Source organism: Platalea leucorodia, assembly GCF_965183815.1.
Source record: "Platalea leucorodia genome assembly, chromosome: 17".
Taxonomy (NCBI): domain Eukaryota; kingdom Metazoa; phylum Chordata; class Aves; order Pelecaniformes; family Threskiornithidae; genus Platalea; species Platalea leucorodia.
In genome coordinates, this window is record NC_138839.1 from 7,395,292 (window position 1) to 7,419,198 (window position 23,907).

Below are 23,907 nucleotides of genomic sequence, written 5' to 3' on the forward strand. Positions count from 1 at the left end.
AAAAAAAAACCTGCCTTAAAATGAGGTCCAAATCCTACCGTTGCCCCTGCAAAAGCTTCTCTGCTTCGGCAGCTCTGCTGGCCTGTTTGTGCTCTCTCCCCTGCGCTGCGTTTCTGGACACATCTGCAAGGGATCATGGTTTCCACCAGCTCTGCTCTCCAGTACCACTAGCAGGGAAAGCAAAACCAGGTTGTCAACAGCTACCCAAGTGTCAACACGGCAAAAAAAGGGCTGGTGAGACGCAGCGAATAAAACTGGAAGGCTGAGAGGCCTCGGCGAGGACATCCAGGCAGTCTAGGGCTTCATGCAGCGGCCCCCAATAGTGCGATCTACTCTCGGGATCTCATTCCACCCTTTAACTGGGATGGCTCCTTAGGGCAGGTTTTGGGCAGAGCCTGGCTAGCTACCTTCAAAAGATTTGTGTTTTCAGCTGCAAAACAGCCCTCCACTGCCTGCCTCCGCTGAAGCTCAGGTTGTGTCGAAAGGAGGTGGAGACACCCTGCTCCCAACACCCTGAACCGCGGCTCCGGAGGTTACAGGAACCCCCCGCTAAATCCAGCTCTTGTTTTCACTGTACACCAATAAAAGGGCAACGTGATGGTGGTCGGGGACAGCACGGCTTTCTCTACCTTTTCCTGGCTCTCTGGTGAAGTTCCCCTCACTGGGAAGACGCTTCGCAGCCTAAAAACATTATCTTAATGCACAGGACCCTCTACCCCTGCCAGGGTCCCTCCTTGTCAGCCCTTCCCCTTCGTCGTGGCAATCGCCGCCTTAACGCAAACCCTCTCCCGCTTCACCACCGGGAGAGCTGCTCTCCGAACTTGCGCAGAGCCCCCGGAGCCTGGGGCTCAAAGAGAGGGGCAACAGGAGCCGGCCGCTCGCACGGCACAGCCTCCTGCCCCTCCGGGAGCAGAGGGGACCCTCCCAGGGTCCGGCTCAGACAAGGGAGCATCATCTGATCGTTTCTGAGGGCACAACCACGCTGGGTGGCCAGGCATCAGTGGGACCGGAGCTTTGCAAGGGCACGCTCTGCCCTGCCCAGGGAACGCTTGATCCAAACACCCTTGGAAATAGCCCACTGGTTTTCAGCCAAGGCGCTTGGGTCCCCTCCTCACCCACGAAGGGATGTCCATGTCCATGTCCAAGTTCGCCTTCCTCCACTCCAGAGGCACTCCTGGAGGCCATGAACATCTGGCTGCCACGAAACGCGCTGGATCAAGAGTGTCACCTAGTGGCAACAGAGCTGATAAAGGTTGCGTGATCCCCCAGAGACCCCACGCACTTCCCACACAAGTGGGACCAAGAGCCCTTAAACCTCCCGGCTGCGCAACAAGGGGCCTTGAGTGCACCCACGCCTGGGCGACAGCTGACGTGCAGGCCCCCCATGTCCACATGCAGCCCATATGCGGAGTAGTTGGGGTCGGTTTTCCTTTTAACGGCTCTCCCTCCTCCTCCCAAATTGAATACAGCAGAAAGCTAAAGGGAACCATCGGTCTCCCGTGCCCTGTACCCCCCTGCGCTGCTGTCCCGTCTCGTGTCCTGCTGTAAACGGCCTCTCCCCCGTCAGCACTGAGGAGCCTACTGCCAAAAACCAGACAGGCATCAGAGCACTGAGAAATGGAAGTCAGAACTAATTTATTTAAGAAAAAAAAAAAAAACACAACCTTGTAAAAAGGAGGGGGAGGCAACGATTACAAGCTCTGGAAGCTCTTGTCAGGACAGCGCCAAAGAAATCAGCTTTATACAACAGAGAGAAAGGGGTAGCAGGAGGGGCCCAGGGCCGTCCCCCCACCCCGAGCCTCCCCAGCCCTGCACGAGCGGCCCCCTGCAAAGGTACCTCGGCATCCCGGCACTCGTCCCCCTTCTCCCTCCACCACCATTAAAGTGCAGCAGGGAGAGGGGGGAGAGGGGCTGGCTCCCGCCCAGACCACCCCAGCGCGAGCCCGCTCTTGGCCTTCCCCCGCGGGCCACGGAACGCGAAGCCCCAGCGCCCGTGGCAGGATCCAGCTCCCTCGTCCCCAGGGAGCTACGTGGTGGCCCTGAGGACGGGCAAGGTAAGGGCTCTCACCACCACGGTTCCCAGCAACCTCACGCACGCAGCCCCAGAGGCAAACCCTGGGGCAAACCGCTCCCCGAGAGCTACCTAACACGAGGGGGCTGAATTAAGATCCAGTGGGTGCCAGGAGGAACAGCGCATCCACGCTGAGCCCACGTCTCCTCAGGCAGGCAGGGCAGACAGGAGGAAGAAGGGATGCGGCTGGTCCTGCACACCCCAGGAGAGACGTGGGACTGCGGAGGGGCTGCATCCCTTCCTCCTCCACCCCAGGTACGAGCCGTTTACAAGAGAAAAACCCAGAAGGACTCAGCAAGGGCTCCACAGCAGGTTCAGGGGCCTGCAGACAGCCCCTGGGGAGCCCAGCTCAGCTCTCGCTCTCAGCCGAACCCCCCTCGTCCAGGTTCCCGCTCCTCTCAATATATTATTACTATTATGTGCAAGTAGTTTTGCATCAGAAAACCCCGAGCCCTCCTCTCTCGCCCCTAGCTCCAGCCCCACGTCCGCCCCTCAGCCCTGCTTGTGCCTCAGAAAGTTCCTCCAGCCCCGGGGTGTCGTGGAGAGCAAAGCGTGAGGGTAGCTATTAGACAGGAAAGACTCCACCGCCCCCCTCCCTCCCCAAGCCCCGGCCCTCTCCCTCGCACACACCCCTGCCCGCGCCGCCGGCTGCAAGGACAGTCCGCGAGGGCCAGGTCACTCGTCGCCCTCCTCCTCGTGATGGTGGTGGCTGGAGGCGGGAGGTTCTTCCACGTCCTGTTGGTGGTGGGCATAGTGATGGGGGCTGGGACCTTCAGCGGGCATGTTCTCCTCCGCGTTCAGGTAGACGTTGAACAGGGCTCCCTCGTGGCTCGGCTCCTTCCCGCAAGCCTGGCAGCTACAGTGAAGTATCTTCTCCACCAGCTTGTCCACCCTGGGGATCTCGTCGTTGCCTGGACAGTCCAGCGTCACCTGGGTGGAAGGACGAGGACACGGTGGGTGAGCACGCAGGCTCAACGCCTGGATGACCTGCCCCGTGCCCTGCACAGCTGGGGTATTTTAAGCCAGAAGCGGTGGCTCGCTGCTCATACGGACAAACCTCCGCAGCCACTCTGCAAGGCAAGAGCTCTCTGGGAACGTCTCGCAAGGTCACAAGCTGCAAAGACCCGGGGAAAATGCACCGACTCAAGCGGGACACTGCTCCCAGGCATCACTGGCACAGAAATACGGGTGGTAACTGCAAAGGCCACCCACAAGACACGCTGCTGAGCATCTCAGATAGTCTGCACTAAACCATCTGCCCAAACGTCTGAGTTGAAAGCAAAGCAGAGAGCTGAACCCAGCTCCCTGGGTGCCTAGGCTTGCCTCGGAGGCAGGGTTTACGGCTTTGCCAGGATCAATGGTGGCATGAAACTGTGAGGTCTGAGGGTGACTGGCAGATGGGCTGTGGGAAGCACTTCTGGACATCAAAGAAGGCAAAAACTCCCAAGTGGGAGGAGGCGACAAAGGGAGTGGTGAAGAAAACAGGCACGCGGGATGAGCACAGGGATGAATAATGCAGGGACTGACGGGGGATGCTTCTGCAAACAGAGTGATAAATGCATCATTCATCACAGCAGTCACGTTGCTTCCAGCAGCCCCTTCCACCCAGGCATCTCAAGACAGGGTACAGTCACCTGAGAGACACTCTGGAAGCAAACTAGGAGCGGGAAAACCTCAGGGAAGGAGAACGACTTGCCCTAAAGCGGTGGCAGAGCAGAGCTGAGAGCCCCTGAGCAAGGCCCCGCAGAAAGAGCCGTGGAGCAGGCAGGGATACTCACGATTTCCCACATGGACTGGGCTGGCATGCAGGAGTCGCAGTGAACCAGGGACTCTGTGGACTGAGGGAAGGTGTTGGGGACGCTGTAGCTGAAACACTGTCCCAGACAGGCCCTGCGAAGACATCAGGAGGGATGAGGGCTCAGGGGAGGTGCCAGCTCTTCCCAACCAAGGCAGAAGGAGATTTCACCTTCCACTGAGACAGCCAGAAGGCAGCCAGGCAGAGGCAGGACATCGTGCCTGGCTTCTTGGGCGAGTGACAGTCCCCAAAGCCACGCCGGTGCCATCTGCAAATGGAAATCAGCTGCATCCAGCTCTGCACTGAGGGTGGATCCGTACCTGTTCTGGATGGACTTGGACTCGCAGCCGCTGTGCCCCACGATCTGGGTGATGTTCTTTGCCTCGCACCAAGCGCTCTTGTCCGGGAAGAGGGCGAGCTTGTTTATGGGGGGCGGTGCAGCCAGGAGCAGCGCTGGGAAGAGGGCACCAACCACGAACCATAACATCATGGCCAGCTCTGCCAAAATCCTACAACTGGAGACAGAGAGCAAAGCGTTAGCAGGAAAGAAAGCAGACAAGCCGGCCCATTTCTCCAACCCCCACGGCAGTTCTTGGCTGCAACAAGCACAGGTATGTCCTCCCAGTGTGTCGGTACTCACACCTCCCTCCGTGGCCACGGAGGCTGCCCAAAACACCGCACGGGGAGCAGGACATGCTGCGCTGCCTCTTCCCTCTTCCAAAGCAGCTCTGGGGCAGGCAGACACCTGCATTACTTCTCCCGAGCTTTGGGCCAGGAGCAACAGCAGGCTTTTCATCATTTCCCACCCAAAGCTGGGCCGGGAGAAGTTTGCAAAACAAAAGTGTCACCGCCACGGGCCGAGCCAGGTTGGAGAAGTCACGGCTCGCACAAATGTTTTTATTTGAGGAAGGAGCAGACTTCCCCACTTCCTTTTCTCCCACTTAAAAAGCCAAAGCTGGCCTTGCTGCAAGCCTTCCCAGAGAAAAGCCACGGCTTTCCCGGGAAAGAAAACCACTCTTCTCCTAGAAATGCGCAGCAGGTGTCGCTGCAAGGCAGCAGCAAGCAGAGAGACGTGGAAACCTCAACTCAGAGGCGAGAAACCTGCAGAAACCACCAATACAGCATTTATTTTTACAGAGCCACTCGAATTCAGCAAACGGTTACGCTGAGGACGGGAACCCAGTCTGCAGACAAGGGGGGGTCCTTTTAATACCAAGCGTAAACCTCGCTCGCAACGGTGGTCGGCCGAGAAGGTTACTTACCACCCCCAGGGAAATCCCACGCAGGGTTTCCTTGCAGGCCAGCTGTACTCCCGAGCCACGGTGCCTGCGTTAACACTCCCAATCACTGGGGAAAGGCAGATGGAAAAGCATCATAGAAATAGGGAAATTTTTTCCTTTGTGGGGTTTGGATGGAGTCATAGTGAAAGGCAGACATTTATACTTTCTAAAATATTTGTTAGAAGCATGTTATTTGTTATTTCCTTCTATTTATTTATCCAGACGAAGATCCAAAGCCCACACTGGAAAGACTCCTGTTGATTCCCATGGCTCCTGAGCCCAGCCCTCTAACGCTTGCCGGGGAAGGAGAGGAAAAATGCCTTGTTTATCAGACGCCGGTGTCAGCGGCAGCTCTGCGCTGGGGACTCCCAGCTGGGCGTTCCCCCGGTCGCTCGGTCTATCCGCACAGTCCTCACCAACACATCCTCGGCTGGAGGACCACCACGGTGATCTAAATGATTGAGACAGCCTGCTAAGCACCTCTCACAGCTCCAGCTCCGATATTTTAAGGTCATTACGGGGCAGAGGGTTTTGGCCTGTTACTGAGCCCAGCCTCCTGGATCTGAATCAAGAGAGAGATCCTTCCCCACCCTCCATCCCAAAGAGCCAGAAAAGGGCATCCTCATTCCCTGGCCCCGGGATCTCTGGAGGAATCAGGGAGGGTCTCTGCTAAATCTTCTCATTTTCTGGTGATACAGGAACCATAATGGTACAACACAGCAACACCTTTATAGCCCTGGCTTCCTAATCCTCCCAGCACTCGTTCATGCGAATCCCACGGGTCCCCGGTGAGAATACCTGCACAACGCAGGGTTTGCAGGTCACGGTTTGAGATAAGCAGAGGGTTTTAGCCCCTGAACTTGAACTGCTGTCAATGAGAGCGGTGTGGTTAAATACACTGGTCCGGAAGACAACTCTCAGGGGTCACTTCTGCTCCCTGAAATTTTTTTGCATTTCAGTGGGGGAATTCTGCAATTTCTACTAAGAAGAACATGGCTAAGCTGCACACACACACACTTGGTTTGCTTGGTTTTCTGAAACGAGCATCACTCATTCCTCAAATGCCAGCAGCTCCGTGCTGAGGAATCCTGCTCCCAAAGGCAAGTCCGAGATCAGAGCTGGGATGTGACCCAAACAGCAATCACAGCCCCCCAGGGAACAGCCGAAATTCCTCTGGAGTCAGCACACAAGTTCACTTCCACATGCCCGATTAGAGAGCAATTTCCTTCTTTCCAAAGAAAGGTGGTGGCTGTTTTTTTTCCAGGTTTCTATGCATCTCTACCCAGCAGCAAAGAGGCAAACATTTCTGTCTGTGCTGACAGCCCGGCTTCCCTGGGACCTTTTTTTTTTCCTGGAGGGAGGTGTTCAATAGAGAGGTGTTTCTGCAGCGCTGGTCGGAGCAGACCCATTGCCAGAGGCATGAAGGATCATCCCGAGCATCTGGGCTCCTGTCTCGCTCCAATACCAAGAGGAAGATGAGTGAGGTTGTGCTTTGCTAAAGCACAGGACCTGGCCTGGATTCAGGAAAGCACTTAAACATATGCTTAAGCCCTCTCCTTTCCTGAGCAGGGATGTCTTCGTAACCAGGGCCCCTAGCAGCACAGCCGCTGGTCCGGTTCGCAGCGGGGCAGCTGGCGAGCAGGGGAACCGGGTACCTCTACAGAGCTGGAGCAATTGCAGCTTTACCCCATTCTTCAGGGCGCTCGGGTGCTGAGCACTGCTATCCTCCGCTGATTTGAAGAACAGGCCACATCCACACGGTGTTTTCCTTCTCCCAAGAATGCCCTGGAACCCGCAGGGCCGCATTTCTAGTAAGTAACAAGGTTTATGCCAGTGCCTAGGAAAACGTCTGATGCAGCTGAGTTTGGGAGGGAGCTGGGGCTGGCAACAGCCTGCTCGCAACCGCGGCATGTTCGCTGGCATAGTTCAAACCAGTCATGCGAACAGAGCTGCCACTAAAACCATTCATCTGACAGCAGCCACAGGGTCGGAGACAAAAGCACCGTGTTCCTTCTCCCCCCGGCTGGGAAGGGGAGGGAAAAAGGAAGACAAGGCACCCGAGCAGGTTTGCAAACTCCCGATTAAATAAAGGCATTGAGCACATTCCTCCGTGACAAGCTAAATTACACGTTGCAGCCCCTAAAGGAACAAGTGTGTGCTCCCCGGCGCTGACCCCGGCCCTGGCCTGCCGGCGGGGGCAAGCACTTCCCCGCACACAGGGGCTTCTTTCTCTTCTCCACGCCGGGGCACATTTTTTTCCTGCTAGTCAAAGCTTTTCAAGCAGAAAGTTCAGCTCAGTTCCAGCAGACCCATCAGCCCGTGAGGGTCTCCCCCCTCTCCCTCTGCAGGGAACCGCATGGCAGCTCCCTCCGCCATCCCTTCAGCACGCATTTGAGAAATCAAATGACTCAGCCCCTGAACCTGGCACATCCCGGACTCCGGAGACAAACAACTTCTCAGCACACGCACAGCTGCAGCCTCGTGGTGAGCGGCCCCGCAGCCCTTTTGCAGCCTGTCCCCATGCCCGAGGAGCTGGGGGGCAAAACGTCCAAGGCTGAAGGGTCTCAGCTGTGCCAGCTCAGCAGCCCTTCGAGGCCCGGAGAGCCCGGCAGGAGTCCTGCCGATGGCTGAGCCTCTCGTGAGCCCGGTTTTGAGATCTGGTGGTAGCACGCTCAGATGTTTTGTGTCACCTAGAAGAGCTCCTTCCTCCCATCCCGGCAGTCCCGGGGACTCTCAGGAGTCCCGAGAGCAGGACAGTCCCCGCCAACGCCTGGAAGCAGCTGGGAAAATCTACATCGTTACATGGGCTGGAGGACAATCACGGGAATTACCTCGGAGGCCACGTTCCCACCATCCAGCCCACAGCTGTTCCCGGCCATTTGGAAACCAAACACTTCTGGAGGAAAGTAAAAAAGATCTAATCAGTTTTACCCTCTTTTTCCAGTGGGAAGTTTACACCCTGATACAAGACAAGCCTGCAGGTGGACATGGGGAACATTTCATGACTAGTTTAATATATTTATAGGTATTTTTCTTATCCAAGGTCTTGCAATTTTGCCAAACACATAAAAACACAGACACAGGTATATTGTGCTTATGGCCACACACGCAGCATCCTAGGTTCTGAGAGACAAGAAACCTCTAAGCTTTACAAACATTGCTTAGCCAAGGCTGAAAGCCTGCGAGTACAGCACAGAAATAGCGTCAGCTCCATGCTGTAGCTAAGGAAAACGAGGTACAAGGCTGGGAAATGGCCTTACCTCAGTGCCTAACTCAGTGATTTAAGTCCTCGTGTGATATGCCTGAGATCTCAGCGAGATGGACGAGGCGAAGGTTTCAGCTCCTGGTCTGGATCAGAGCTGGGACCTCCACCTTCCTCTCCTGCCTCCCTGGACACACGGCTGTCCTGCCCGACGGAGCCAGCTTCCCGCCCAGCCTGGCTCTCAAGCTACACCACGCCAAGCTGCCAAGAGCAACCCCAAGTTGGTGTTAGACATGAATCACAGCAGTACCAGGTCCTGCCTTTGTGTTCAGCTAGTTATTTGTGCCATTTTGCTGAGAAAAGCTGCTGCATGGCGCCGCCGGGAGAAAAGGAGGCCCCAAAGATGCGCTGCTGAGTGCGCTGCTCCGTGCCTCAGTTTCCCTGCTTGTAAGACCAGAGACAGGGGAGCGCCGTACGCTGAGTGAGCTGACGGGTGCAGAGAGAGCGGGAAAGCATGGGGAGGTCTTTGGAACGCCAGACTTCCTTCGAGGGAAGAGGCTGCCCGGGGCAGGAGGGGAGGGACGGCTGCCAACAGCCCTCGCCCCACACGATGCGGCGCGCGTTCCTGGACGGGAAGGTGCTCGGGGAAATGCCGCGCTGCAGGGCAGGCGGGAGTCAGGCCGGGACATCGCTGTGCGGTGGGGAAGTCACGCAAGGACACCGTGCTGCAGGGCAAGGTGGGATGGCTCCTGTGCGTGGAGGTGGCCAGGAGCGATCCCTCTTGCAGGCAGCTGTAAAGACTAAAAGGCAACCGATTATTTAGGCACCTAAAAGGAATTAAAGCCACAGTACGTGTCTGGTTTGGTGGCAACTGGAAAGAAACATGTACCTGTCCCAGAAAGATCCAGGGCACGGGTCTCCTTAGACACAGGATTTTGTCTATACGGTAACTTCTGAATACTACAGGGAATTGCCTCTTAGGAACCTGAACTCAAATAATATTTGCTTACATGGAACAAAAAATATTATATGCCAGCATTATTAGCAGGAAAAGTTTAAACTTAAACTGTGAAAACCTCAAGTCACTCTGTACTGAAAAAATAATATCAAAACAACTGATTTTATTCAATACTTGTCCTTATTCAATATTTCCCCCTTTTTTGAAATTTGCACTTAGCTAAAAGTTTACATTTTTCAATTTGGTCGCAAAAAATACAAAATACAACATTCTTTTGGGGACTCTACTGCTGTGCCTGCAATAGCCCAAATTAATCTCATTGCTGTCATGACAATATCGCCAGGGGAGAGGGAAGAGAACTATGCACTGAAAATGTCTAGGGGTAATTCTTCAGGAGAGCAAGACAGATGAGTCCTTAACTGAACACAGAAGTCTCTTCTGAGCTGAGAGCCTCAGTCTTGCTTTGCTGAGCTGCAAAATCTGGGAAGAAATGACAAAAAAATAAAAAGGGAACTACCACAGGAAGACGTTTGATATTTAACATGCACCAGAATCAATCCTAAAAACTTTTTGATAATGGAGCAAAAGCTGTGTCGTTTCTCACTGTGCATCTGGCTGTCTCTGCTCCTTTCAAAAGCAGGAGATGTTAGAGCTTCCCTTTCCGTAACATATTAATTTCCACTCAAACATGGTTGGGCCATTCACAGAAATAAAGCAGAAATAGAGAAAAGCAGTGCAGCATTTTTAAAGCCCTCTCCCCTCCCCACTTTGGCCAGAATTTCAAAAGACTTTGGTACATTGGGAGTTTAAATCTGGCTTCTCGACCATGCACTGAGCACTTGAGAAACTCATTTTTTGCAGCTGGAAAAATATCCAAGCTCCTTTACCTACAAAAGTCATTGGAAAGCTACCTATGGACTTAGATAGGCTTAGAATGGGGTCCTGAAGGAGCTCTGCTGGAAAGGGGACACACTAATGGCCTGTGGAGGAGGCAAGAGTAATATAAACAGTTTCTGGTAATTTATTTCAATTGCTCAATTCCTTCAGCATCAAGAACAACCACGGGCAGGAAAATGCATCAACCTAAAGCACGGGAATACATCCTGGCCCCACGCTACCCTCCACTCCCTCTCTTCTTCAAGCACCTGCTCAAAACGTGGGGCTCTGCAGCCCCTAAGAGCAGCGGGGCAAGCGGGATGGGAGCAAGGATCAGCCCTGTCGGGGACCTGGAAAACAAGCCCGGTACTAGCCACCAGCAGCCGGCGGTTTTGGGGAGCAGCGGGACTGGGGTGCCTTGGCAAACTGGGGAAAGAGAGAGCGTACAGGCTCTGTCTGAGACCCCGCACAAGGAAGGACTGGTCTGCCACATGCTTTGGCTAGAACAGTCCCCAGCGGTAGGTCGTATGCGAGTGCATTGCAGATAATATGAGAAATAGGCACTTTCAAACACAGCTGTTAGCAGCATTTCAGCCAGAGGCCTTGCTCGCATGTCTGGACCTGAACGAGGCTCGACTCCCTCCTGCGTCTCCCCTGGAGCTGGTGTTTCCCACACAGCCGTCCCACGGGCTGGCTGCCGCAGAGCAGGCAGGCAGAGCCACCCGGCACGGGCAGCGCTGCCAGCCTGGCTGGGGCTGAGGGCATCGGCTGGAGCTTTGGCCACGCGGGAGGACCCTAAGTGTCCAAATGCGGAGCGTGGATCCAAAACCCTTTGAAAATCCCATGCAATAACAGCGACTGCTGCCCTCCAGCTGGGCTGCTCGCTCTAAAGCTGCCCCTGACCCCTGCAAGCAGCAGTTTCCCACGCAGCGTGGAAAGGGGCTGTCTTTTCCTCCATCACAGCATCGCTAATCCAGAGCCTGACCATTACCACTCGCCGACGGCATCTCCCAAAGCACCTGGCTCGCTCCGGAGCGCACAGTCACGCCATTTCCCCTTGCAACTTGCCTCTCCCCTCCTTTTTCGGTGAAAACAGCTTTCACGGGGCCGGCGGTAAAATCCGCACCGCCTCTGGGAAGGGTCCCAAGAGTCGTTTGCTTTTACCTGTGTTTGATTTGCACGCAGGCACCAGCGATTTCCCCGGGGAGCGCTTCTCCCAGCAGGCCCAGTTCTGCTTTCACTTAGAGTGAGGTAAACTGGGACCGGCTCCTCCAAATGACTCCACTGGTGCAAATGAGATCAGAATCTGGCACCGCTCGTCTTACTCAAAACAAGCATAACTGGAACCAGATAAAACCAGTTCTAGTACATAGTGGCCACCAGGATTATTATTTTTTTAATTCAGCACACACGCCGCATAAGGCCATCCTGCAGTCAGAGATGGGAGTTGTCTCAAATGCCAACCACGCTGGCTTTCGGCTTGCTCGGTCATTCATTACCAAACTTGCATAAAAAAATCAAGCCCTGTCCTACGCAGCGGGGTTGCGCTTGCAGGATCAGGTTCCCAGCTGCTGGAGCAAGAGGTGGAAAGAGGGAAGGAGAAAGGGGTTTGCGGCCAAAGCTGTGGATCTTTCGGAGACGGTGCAGGATCTTTCCTGCCATTTCCCTCTCCCTTTACACCCGCTTGGGCCATATCCTGGCCACAACAGCAGAAATCCAGGCGACTTGAGCGCTATTTTGCCCTCTTTTTTAATCTCTGCTTTACACTGCACCAGCCTTCTCAGTTTTGATGACATAAAACCCAACGCCTGTGTTATTTACCCACAGCACCGACTGCAATATCTCCAATACCGAAGCGTAAAAACACGTGTGACTGCGGGGCCAGAGGCTTTGGGGGGTAACGCAACGGCTCGCAGCCCGGTTGGTATTTTCAGTTGCTACCAGACGTGCTGGGGGCTGACCTCACGCTTGACAGTTAGACAGTCTCTCCTAAAACTGCAGGATCAGGCCCAGTAACCACAATGAAATCAAACCATGAACCGAACGCCGGTCTTTTCCCCTCTCTGGACAAGTTGTCTGAGCTTGTAGAGAGAAGAAGGAGGCTTAAGCCACATCTGAGAGAGTGACCAAAGCGAGGGCCCGATCCTGACGCCATTTCCAAAGCTCAACTCCAAAAGATTGAAATCTTGGCTGGAATGGGGGTAGTGTCCCAGCGTAGCTCCACGACTGGTGGAAAGGAGTGTTGGGTTGCTCCATTCCCACCGTCGGAGCTAATTTACACCCAGGAAAGCCCTGGCCCCCACCGCCCCTTGTCGCTCCCTCCCTAAACAGCGCTGTGCGAGAAACAAAGGTCTGGGAAACGGCAAGCACGGCTCCTGCCAGTGCTAACGGGAGGCGCGGAGGACAGACCACCCCTCGTTCCCACTCCAGTCCTCCCCCAAAAGGACGATTTTATCAGCCGCTCAGGTTTTTAAGAGTCTAGTTTGAGCGGCTGAGAAGTTTCTCTGCCCTAAGCCGTGCTGGACCCACCGGCACTCTGGTCCTTGCTTTATCGCAGGGGATCTCCGAGCCTGGGCGACTACAGAGGAGGGTTTTTTTTTTCCAGCAGACTTCAAAAAAAAAAAAAGCAGGAGCAAGGCCCTAGGACAGAGCAAGTCCCCGGCTCTGCCTGCCCCGCGGTCGCTGCAGCTACGATACGGGAGCCGGCGGAGGTATTGCTAACGCTTTACTGGGAAGAGCACAGAGCTCGGGGAGGAATAACCGCCCAGGAGCTTACTCCGCTTCTCGGGCAGGTTTCCCACGACCATACCAGCTTAACACGACCTCGGCAATGCCAACACACGCCGCAAGCAAAGTTACTCCAATACGGGCAGGTCTTTAAGGCTACTTTAAAAGCAGTTTGGCTTGGGGCCCAATCCTGCGCTTCCTGGGCACCCAAAACTCCCTCCAGCTTGACTGTTTTCCTTGCTCCGGAAAGACGACCGGGCACTCGGGAAGACTTTGCTCGTTCACCCTCTTTGCAAGACCGCAAACTCCCCAAGCTGGAATTCAGCGCAGAGAGGTCAAGCCAAGAGCCCGGATTCTTCTCAGGGCTGTTTGCAAACACTTGGGATTTTTATACTGAAGGCAAATTCCATTTCCCATCCTGCGGTTTGCAAATTTGAGGCAAGCTGCCTTTTTCGAGATGGGAGACTGCCTTTGAAAAGCAAAAGTGCCCATTGTATACAGCTGATTTTTGGCTGGTTGGACATTGCAAAGAGGACATTAAGTTCTTAGGCTAAAAATACAAGGGAAAATCTGGGCCTCGCCATATCACTAGGCTGCAGATTTTTCCCCAAAAACCCCACATGGCAAAGCTATGGTGCCCCGACTCCACAAACACTTCACACAGGCTCAGTTTTGAATTTGATGGGGTTAATCCCATACGTAAAAGTCAGATTGTGGAGCAGAGCGTAAGTTTCTCATAAGAGTGCCTGTGTAAGAGAAATGTTAGTAGGCAGTAAGGGATTGTCCGGATCAACTTTAACGCAGCCTGAAAATGAGCTAAAGCATGCTCTGTCCCCAGAACATCGCTCAGAGAAAAAGAGAAATCCCCACTGTGCATAAAACGCAGAGATTATTCTATCGAACAAGTAAGAATTGCCGCAAGTACTTAGACGAAATACTCTGTCACGGCTCAAGAAACAGGTAGAGCTATATCAGATACAAGCCTTTGTAACGTTCCAGTAAGCACAAAAGCTATTTGCAGGATACACGGACGTAAATTCATCCCCAGTGCAAACTTTTCAAGTAAAAAAAGCTTACTGCCTTTCCATCAAGAAAATTTCCTTCCTTTATGATACCCGAACTACTACACGTCCCCTGGCGTTGCGGTTCATCGATAAACTGAACGTTCCCGTTCTTTCCTCTGCACTTTTGTTCGAAACCCGAAATAGATGGGAAGGATTCTGTACCACAGATGTGCAACCGAGCGAGCGCGGCTCCCCATATCCTATTCTTTTATTTTATTTGAGCAAAAGCGGCGGTGGAAATAGTTTAACGATTGCACAGCAGATCCCCCGAAGTCCGCCTCATCTGCAACCGATTTCTGCCCGTGGCAATACTCTCATCCTCCCGGCCATCAATCACCCGGGGGGGGAGAATGGAAGGGAGAGGAAAAAAAAAGAGGCGGAAAATCTGGTGCTGATCAGCGGCGGGGAAAAAGCAGCAGGTCCGCTCCGTTTCGGGGCGTGGAGGGGGGGAGAGGGGGGGCAGAGACAAAGCCGAGGGGTACTCACCACCCAGGCGACGGCGGGCACATCCCATGGGGTCCGGGGCCGCGGGCGGCGGCGGGCGGCTACAGCCCCGCGGTGCCCGGCGGCTGCCGCATCCCCGGCGCCGCGGCCCCCGGAGGCGCGGGCGGGCGGGGGCCTGCCGCCTCCCGCCCCCCTCCTCCCTCCCGCCTTCCCCCCGGTGCCGGGCTCCGGGCGGTGCCGCCGGCCCCGCCGCTCACGATTGCACAATCGAGGAAGCGAGAGGAGGGGAAAGGAGGGCGGGAGGGAGGGAGGAGGGAAGGAGGGGAGCGCCGGCGCAGCGCCGAGCCCGGGGGCTGCGGTCCTCCCCCGCCGCCTCCTCCTCCTCCTCCTGCGGGGAGCCCCGGGAGGAGCGGCCCCCCGGCCGCCCGGTGCCCGAGGATCCCCGACGGGGGCTGCGGTCCTCCTCCTCCTCCTCCTGCGGGGAGCCCCGGGAGGAGCGGCCCCCCGGTGCCCGAGGATCCCCGACGGGGGCTGCGGTCCTCCTCCTCCTCCTGCGGGGAGCCCCGGGAGGAGCGGTCCCCCGGTGCCCGAGGATCCCCGACGGGGCTGCGGTCCCCCCCCCTCCTCCTCCTCCTCCTGCGGGGAGCCCCGGGAGGAGCGGCCCCCCCGGCCGCCCGGTGCCCGAGGATCCCCGACGGGGGCTGCGGTCCCCCCCCCTCCTCCTCCTCCTCCTGCGGGGAGTCCCGGGAGGAGCGGCCCCCCCGGCCGCCCGGTGCCCGAGGATCCCCGACGGGGCGGCCCCCCAGCAGCCACGGCCCCCGGGACGGGCACGGAGCTCGGGCGCTGAAGCCCCCGGCAAGTGCTAAAAACTAACGGGAGAGCCCGCTGGCGACGCGGGCCCATAAACCCGAGGTGCCCAGAGAAGAAGAACCGTGTCTGAAGGTGATACCCCGCTTGCTCCCGCCGTGGCACAAACAAAGTCGGGATCTGGCTCACCGAACGCAAACAGTTCCTATTTAAACATAATACTTGATAGAGAGTGCTCGGGGTAGAGTCCTAACCGCAGTGAAGACTTTGGGCAAGTTCTCCTCCAGCACCAGAGAGGATGGGTTTCTCTTCTTTTTCCTTTCTTTTCCCTTCCTCTTTCTCATCTCTTTCTTGTCTTTTTCTTTCTTTTCCTTTCTCTCTTTCCCTTTCCCATTAAAAAACTTAACAGCCAAGCACAATCCCAGTGAAACCCCATTCATCACTATCTTCCAGTTACGATAATTGTCGGAGACCGGAAGGGCTCTGTTTCTGTAAAGGCACAATTAATCTGAGAGAGGCCTCCGCATTAAACACTGGCACGGCACTACCCAAATCAAAAGATACCTGCGAGGCTTGGACGGGCTGTGCCGGCTCCTGTTTGTGTGAAGATTTGCAGGGAGATCAAAGCGAGGAGAGGAGATGGTAAAAGCACCAGCTGTGCTGAGAAGCGTTGGTCGTGCCCTGGCAGTGGTCCTGGGGAGAAGCTAGGAAAGCAAGCTTTGGGGCTGGGTGTTAGCTGAAGGAGGCTGGAGGCTGCCAGCGAAGGAACGATTTCCCGCTGCTTGGTTCCTTCCAGCTCCGGGACAATGGGATTTTGTAAATAGGATGGCAAAAACCTGCTTCCAGCATCACTTTCTTATCCTGCTGGATGCCACCTACCCAGCCCCGATCTGGGTGAACTGCTCAGCTCCAGAAGGGCCACAACGGACAAAGGAGCAGCCTTTCGCCCTGACCACATACCCCATCGGGAGCCCAAACCCTAATCTCCCAACATTTTCACCCACTGCTGAACTTGGGCTTTTGACTAATCTCTACCTGCTCCTCACGGCCAGCATGACCAGCAGTGAGCTCCTGCCCGGGAGCCTATTTTATTCTGAATAATATAACGAGTGAAAGAGGAGACAGCAGAGGCTTGGAAGCAAGTTCTCAGGTCTGTGGATAAATGAGGAAAAATGAGATGTAGATGAAGCAACAGACCACGGGCATTAAGGCGAAATTCACCCAAGTGTATCAGGTCCACGGTTCAGTATTTTGACGGTTTTTGTGGGATCCTCGGCGCTGGGGTGCGATTACTCTGAGCGGAGCAGCAGGCTGCATGCAGAGATGGGAGCCAGCGTGCAATTCATTCACTGCTTCCTACTATTCATTCGTGTTCCAGTTCTGTAAACAGCCAAACAGCAGAAAAGGGAAGCACAGCAATCTGTAAATCTGGAGGTGGGGAGGCACAGGGAGCAGAGTTCTGGTTTTCTGGTGTCAGAAGAAAGAGGCAGAGGTGCTGTACGACAGAGCAGGCTGGCTGGAGGATGAAAGAAGCTGCCGAGAGGCTGTCAAAGCCCCAGGCCAACACTTTTCCCCTTCCTCTCTGGCAACGCGGTATCGCAGCCAGAAAGGGAGTGAAGCCCTGATGCCTGCAGATGTCATTTGGACAGACACTGGCTCCGGCACGGGCTAGAGGCAGCCGCTCTGCAGCTGGGAGCAGCCGGGAGAGCAGGGAGGCAACACCGGCAGGAAAGGAGCCGGCCTCCCCAGCCAGACCCTTCGCCCCTACCCAGGGTCGCTGGCTTCAGCGGCATTTTTAGACTCTTGCTCCACATCACCCCCCTCATTTACCAGCTCCTGCTCCCCGCAGGCTGCGCGGAGCTTGCTGCCTGCCCCTAAAACACCCGTGCCAAAGCACGCCGTTGTTTTCACGCCGAGCGGTGCGACACGTGGGTTAGTACAAGACAGCTCTCCGCTCTCACCCCCTGACGACAGCCCATTTCATCAGCCTCTTGTTTTCCACCACAGATAGACACCATATGAAAACACAGGTGCACAGAGCCTTGCCCAAAACATCCACACACCCACCTATGGCTTCCCCCTCAGCCCTTTTCCCCGCTGCTGGATCTCCAAGGCTTTTGTGCACTGAGACACAGCAGAAACCTGCTCTCCGGTCTCCAGGAGCTTCCCTCCCTCGCCCGCTGTTGCTGTTTTGGGCCTGCTGACAAACGCCCACAGTGCCAGGGGCTCCCCGCTTGTCAGGACAGGACTAGGAACTGTGGGCGTGAGAATTAAAAGGGTGTATTTGTAAGTTAAAAATAAAACTATTCCTTTTATTTGTGTCTTAACGCAGATTCCAAGGCGCTGTGCCCATAGCTGGATGCTAGAAAACGCATGCGGGGAAAGGCAGCTGGGAAAAGAGAGAGCGAGCAAGAGAGAGCGCGTGTATCCGCGAAGGGCTGCAGGGAGCAACGAGGGGGGAATTGCCCTTCACAGATCCCGCAGCTGGGTCCACGCTCCGTCTCTCCCCCCGCAACTCGTGTTTTGTTCACCATCCCCGTGACACGCTGCGAAGGGTCCCAAGGAAGCGCTCTCAAGGGCTAAACCCCCTGGCACGACCCACGAGGGACCTGGGAGACTGACGTCTGGGTCTGCTGGGGACTACCCTGCCCATCTCACGTCAGTCAACTCACTTCACCTCTCCACGTCTCATTTGCAAAAGGGTACAAAATTGTATTGCAGCTCCCTGGAATAAAGATGGCTCTTTATCAGCTCCCTTCTCTCACCAGACCATCACCTGCTGGAGTTGAACTCCTACTTTTTGGTTCCTAAACAAGCCCTAAGACGTCTCCAAGATAACAGCTCAGGACCTCAAACTGCTGTGTGTAAGGGCACACATGCCTGAGGAGAAGGGAGCAGGACTCACGTCAGGAGATGGAGGCAAAGGTTTTACTGCTAAAAAGCCGGGGGTGATTTCCCATCACCATCTGGGGTAGATGAAGGCAGGGGACAGCGGTGGCAGGTCAGGTGCGAGGAGCGCGTCCTCCCATCGCTGCCAAGCGTGCCACTCTCACATCTGCGCAGGTCCGGCACCTGAGAGCGAGGATGGAGCAGTCCTTACAAATACCATTCCTGCTTTTTAAGATTCACCCAAAGCACGCGTGTACAACAGTGCTTCGCTGCTCGTTCAGACCACCGGGTCAATCCACCCTCAGCTTAATAACACACACAGAGGTAAGGAGAGGCTAGAGGGGAAGGTTCAGCCACGGGAGGAATTTTGGCCAGCAACCTCCGTCAGGCCACAGCTTTAGGATAACAGATTTGAGCTCTGTGCTGAATCCCTTTGCGTAGGCAAAGCGGAAAGGCACGAGTCCTAGTGGTGGTTTGGCTAGCTGGCTTGAACTGCAAAGTCCAACTTGCCTGGCCGTGCGTAGAAAGAGAGATCTAGGGCCGGACCTGGCTGGCAGCGACTCTGCTCGGTAGTAAAGCAAAAGGATTTATCAGAGAGCTCATTAGAAAACATCTGGGCTCAGCAAATGACCTGGAATGCGACTCGGCAGCGGGGCGCTCCTCTCTTCCCGAGTCCCGAGAATGCGAGCTCCCGCAGGGTAAGACTCGAGCCAGCTGTTTCCTCTAATCCCATCAGCCTTTCCTTCGACAGGGGTCCAAACGCTCGGCGAGCAGGAGAGAACGAGAAAGTCCCGTTCCCTCCCTTTGGTGACTGGGATTAGTGGTTTCTCTGTAGTGCCGTGCCAATGCATTTTGGGGCCCTGGGGCAGCAGTAAAAAAAATGTACCCCTCCCATCTCTGAGCAAGTCCAAGTGTGTTTAATCGCTTTATTTTCCACCTTGCCCAATCGCTCCCTGCTCCCAGGCACTCTAGGCCCCTTCGTCCCTCCCTCCCTCGCTTCCCCAGCAACTCAGGTCATGCAAAATCCTTCTCCTATTCAGTTCATGTCTGCAGGGGCAGCTTCTATCAGGGAGGGCTGGGAAGAAGCTGCTGGGCTTCATTTGCAGGTGCCCTCTTCCCTCCGAGTTCAAACAGTTTTTTTCCTTCTACTTCAAAAAGACCAGTTTCCTCCGACTCCATTACAACCGGCTAAATCCCCTCTGATAACCATCTTATTTTCTGCTGCACAACTTCCCCCTGCTGCAATCGCTCAGAACCTCTTATTATATTAATTATTTTGCTTGCAGCACTGCCTGAAGGCCCCAGCCAAGCTCAGGGCCTCGCCACAATAGGTGCTTGTATGCGTTCAGAGACAGTTCTGGCACCGAAGCGCCTACAAACTGTCAACCAGCAGTACAAACTTAGAACGTACACATGTGTGCAGGGAACATTTTGCACATTACCGAAAGGAAACCAGCACCCGCCTGAAACGGGGTGACTCAGCCCAGAGCAATATTGCACGGCTCTTGCATAGGAAGAGGTTCACGCACAAACTCTCTGGCCTTAAAGAAAAGCACCCAAAATCAGAAGTCTCAAAGCGCCAGTTTCTGAAGGCCAGCTACTGCAAGAGAGCGACAGCATTTTTTTAAATGAGGGTAACAGAGAAAAAAAGAATGTATATATAAGTATTCGCTAACAGATTAAAGTCTTTTGCTTGCACTCCCCTCACCTTACAGAAGACAAATTATATAATCCTTAAGGTGATAACGTGATTTTCATATTTTAGAGGGTGTGGATCATAAGATCATGGAAATGTGGGACCCTGAGAAATCCACTTTCATTGCTTCCCTCTCCTCCTACCCCGAAGCAGGATCATGATGTTTTGAGTTTGTGAAGCAGATAATACTATTGCAGCTGATGAGGAACCGAATCAAACTGGCCAGGAGTCTTAGCTTATCACTGCTTTCGTGAACATGCCGAGCGATCTGTGCTAGCACTGGACCAGTTTTTCGTCGTTCTGGTTTTAATTTTGGTAACAGGGACTGCCTCAGTGGCTGCTCCAATGTATGATAAGAGTTAACATCGAAGCCTCAGTTAAATAATGACAGGCTCATCCTGTGCTCAGAGGAGTCACAGTGACCTTCTCTCTATCTGCCAGCCTACCTCTATTTATACCTAATATGGATATAAAATCCACAACTTAGCAGATAGTAAACTAGAGCTTCCCACAAGCATGGGAGGCTCTATGTCGCCTACTAGGATGCTCCCAAAGATTTAAGGGAATTATTTCTCAGGCCTTAAAAGAACCCAGTAAATTCACTTTCTCTGTTCTGTCTGACAAGGTGCAGACAGCAGGACTATGTGGACTTCCCCATACGGCCCTTCCAGCGCACCTCCTAGCCCACACACACTCCTGCAGTTCCAGCCCCAGGCTTCCATCCACCAAAGATGCATTTATTGACATATGAAATACCCCAACTCTCGACAGATTATCTACAAAACCATGTAATCTTCAGAGAGAGAATGAAACAAAAACCGGGCCCCGGGCTTGGAAAAAGGAGCGGGGGGAAGCACACACCATCAGCTATTCCCTCAAACAAAACTGAGGAAAACAGTCCAAAAGGGAGGAGCTGGAAGAACAAAGCAGCAATGATCGGCATGGAAATAGGTTGTCTTACATCCGAGAACCACGCCAGGGACTTCTTCAGGGAGTGTCTAACAAACAGGGCCCTTGAGCTAAAAAAATTCTGCATTTAGTTCATACCAGATTAAGCCATGGGACAGAGACCAGGAACACTGCAGTCAACCTTTATGGCCTTAGAAGTGTAAGAGAATTTATGGCCAACAAGAACAGTTAGATCATCTGATATGAATCCATGTGTGTTACAGGTCATTTGATTTCAGCCAGTCACTCCCAGGTGGAGCACAATAACTTGCATTTAAGGCATCAAGAGTTGGAAAATCCACCCGTTCCTCTACCAGCTTATCCCAGTCTCTCTGCTTGTAATTCGGTGCCTCACTGCTCGTCTGCATGGGTCAAGCTTTGGCCTCCAGCCATTGCTTCTCATCATCCCTGTTAGCAGCAAACCCTTCAGTCCCTGGGTTTTTCTGTCACCCCTAGGTCCTTGCGATCTCTACGTATGATAGCATTTGTTGTGCCTTGATGTCGAACTTCACATTTGACTATATCAAAATCTCCATTGCTCCACTTTTTTTTCATTTACATAGCATCCCACCAAATAGCAATTATTCGTCTGCCACCATTTTTATATTTACTTACAGATAATTAATGAAATACAGATAATATAAAGCATTATACTGACTCCCGCGGGAGACACGGCATTCACAGACCCCAGAGCACCACTGTTTGGCAAATCAGGCCATGAAATGATTTTCTTCTCCTGTGGCCTCAGTCAACCTTTGAACGTAGGAAGAGGCTGCTAAAGAGAGAGATGACACAACCCACGGCAGTTACCTTCAGTCTAAGCCTCTTTTCCCCTTACTCCATCGGTAACTACAGCCCTCTCTCCCTTATGGCTCTGTGCTATAGCACATTGTCCTGGAGAGAAGGCGCAGGAGTTTGGTGACGGAGAAGCAGGAAGAAATGAAAGGGTGGATAAAAAAGCGCGGAAATACTCCCCTTTCCACAGCACACCTTTACCTTGTTATTCCAGCATCTTCAAAGAGCAGAAGCCAACGTATTTTGTGAACCATGGAGTGCGATTCAATCCAGCGCAGACGGGTAGTGAACTGCGGTGTCCCACAATGTACGCTACCTGACTGCACAGAGCTGAATTTCACCCGAATGAAGTAGGTCTTAAAGCCAGGACCAAGTGGAGAGAGTATCACCATTTCCATTTTACAGGGGAGAAAACTCTGGTGCCGTCTACCACAACTGGACTCCTAAATCCTCAGGGCTCACGGCTCATGGTTTTGGGTTAAGCTGTTAGTTGCTACTAACAACTTCAAGTGCAGCACCGAGGGGGAGGACAAATACCCTCTAAAACTTCTAAAAAGGAACACACTCCTTCATATAACAGGAGATTTATGAACTGAATTTGAACTGATAAGGGCATGACCTTTTCTGGGAAGGGGCATACACTCCTAACCCAGAGCTGGAGTCTTTACAAGCACTACCAATAAAGACTATAGATGAAGGGTGATTTATTAGTCACCAACAACTTTCTCAGCATCTTTACAAGCTATAGGAGGTGGGTATCCACCACCACGAGGAACATCCAGCTCTAAATAGCTAGCAATGCTGTGCAGCTAAGTGCTGACAGCCAGAAGTCACAAGAGAAACAGCGATCCACAGCTGAATTTCCATAAACTACGTTCCCATTTAGTTTCAATCTCAGCTAAGCATTTCACTGTGGGTGGGCTATAGGCTGGACTCTCAGAGCAGTTAAGACACAGTACGCATTGCATACAGCTGCCTACTGGAGCTGGCGTGCCAAAATTTCCACCAGTCCCGTTTACAAAGGCAGAGGCGGGGTGGGAGACGAGGAAAAAGTTTATTTCTTACTGTCGGGATGTGTGTGGTAGGGGGGAAAAGCAACAAAACCCAGCCAGCTCAGAGCAAAAGGAAGGGTCAGCAATGCCTCGCTGATTCACAACACTGCTGAAAAAAGGGGTTTTCCTAGCAGGTCACTGTTCATGTGTTCCCCAGCTCTGCCACCAGCCTCTCCCTTCTAGCTAAAGCGTAAGCGCTATACCTCGTGGTAGATCGCTACCACAAAACCCACAGTCTCCTTTAGTCCGCTCATGCACCCACCGCTTGCATTTGCAAACAAGCACCTTTGTGATTTCTTTTGCATTGCTCCAAAAACTCGGAGGAAACCCAATAAAAATATCTGGAAAACCAATTTCTTCTCCTTTGGAGAATCATCCCTGTGAGCCCTCTGGAGGAGCTGAGTTACGCTATTGCCGCTGCATTTCCACTACGGGAATGAAACTGTCTCCCTGATGTCCTCCCTCTATCTCGATCTGTTACCCACATTCATATTTAAGGTAGATCTACTAAGGCAGCGACTATGTTCTGGTATTATGCTTACGTTATACCTAGCACAGCGCTGTCCTGTCCCATGAGAAGGGCTCCTAGATGGGGCCGTGGTGCCAAGAACTGGTAATACATTTCACTATTTTCTCTCCTTATCAGATTCAGATTTACACCAAAGTTAATACTGAGGATCTCAGTGTTTTCCACCTCTTAGTGATTCTATAAGCAATCACCTCCTGGACAATAAAACAGAATTCCTAACTTATCAGAGATTTGCCGTTAAGAATTTGGGGAAATCTGAGGAGAGCAAATGGTTGCAGAACATACCCTTCTGGAGTCTCCCAGCCTATGAAGTGGGCAGCCTTCCCCTGAGACTCCATGACCTGCCAAGTGAAAAAACAGTCAGAAAGGACGGCTGATTGAGTCAATGGCTCAAGACTCAAATTAGAGTCCCAGCTGCATGCCACATTCCCTCCAAGACTTATCACTGACCTTGGCTACAGCTTCTCCCATCTATAAAATGGGAATTCTAAACCTTTCTACCTCCCTTAGTCCCATCTGTTTAGTTTGTAAATTCTCCAGGGCAGAGACTGGTTTTTATTTGTGTGTACAGCACCACATACAGCAAGGTCCTGATCTTGGCTAAGGCTCCTAGGCATGATTGAAATACAAAGAAATGACGGTATCTTGATCAAACATGAAGAACTCGGATAAACAATAGAAAAGCAGCTTGATATTTTTTTTCCTGCAGTCTCTGCTTTTCCGTGACTTGTTTATTCATCTCAAAGCCTCAGCAGACATCTAATCAAGCTGTTA

At 53.5% G+C, this 23,907-nt stretch overlaps 1 protein-coding gene across 3 annotated transcripts; it reads right to left on the reverse strand.

Moving 5' to 3' along the window:
- Positions 1-1,625: 1,625 nt before the first annotated feature.
- On the reverse strand, positions 1,626-23,448 carry LOC309598422 (neuroblastoma suppressor of tumorigenicity 1). Of its 3 annotated transcripts, XM_082328981.1 has the most exons (5): positions 14,460-14,657; positions 5,129-5,213; positions 4,187-4,381; positions 3,850-3,961; positions 1,626-3,001 (listed from the first exon to the last, which is right to left on the reverse strand). In XM_082328981.1, the coding sequence occupies exons 1-5, from the start codon at positions 14,485-14,487 to the stop codon at positions 2,747-2,749; spliced, it is 675 nt and encodes a 224-aa protein (XP_082185107.1). In that variant the 5' UTR covers positions 14,488-14,657; the 3' UTR covers positions 1,626-2,746. The 3 variants fall into 3 exon arrangements, with proteins under 3 accessions (XP_082185107.1, XP_082185109.1, XP_082185108.1); XM_082328983.1 differs by lacking the exons at positions 5,129-5,213; positions 14,460-14,657 and adding an exon at positions 23,419-23,448; XM_082328982.1 differs by lacking the exon at positions 5,129-5,213.
- Positions 23,449-23,907: the final 459 nt, after the last annotated feature.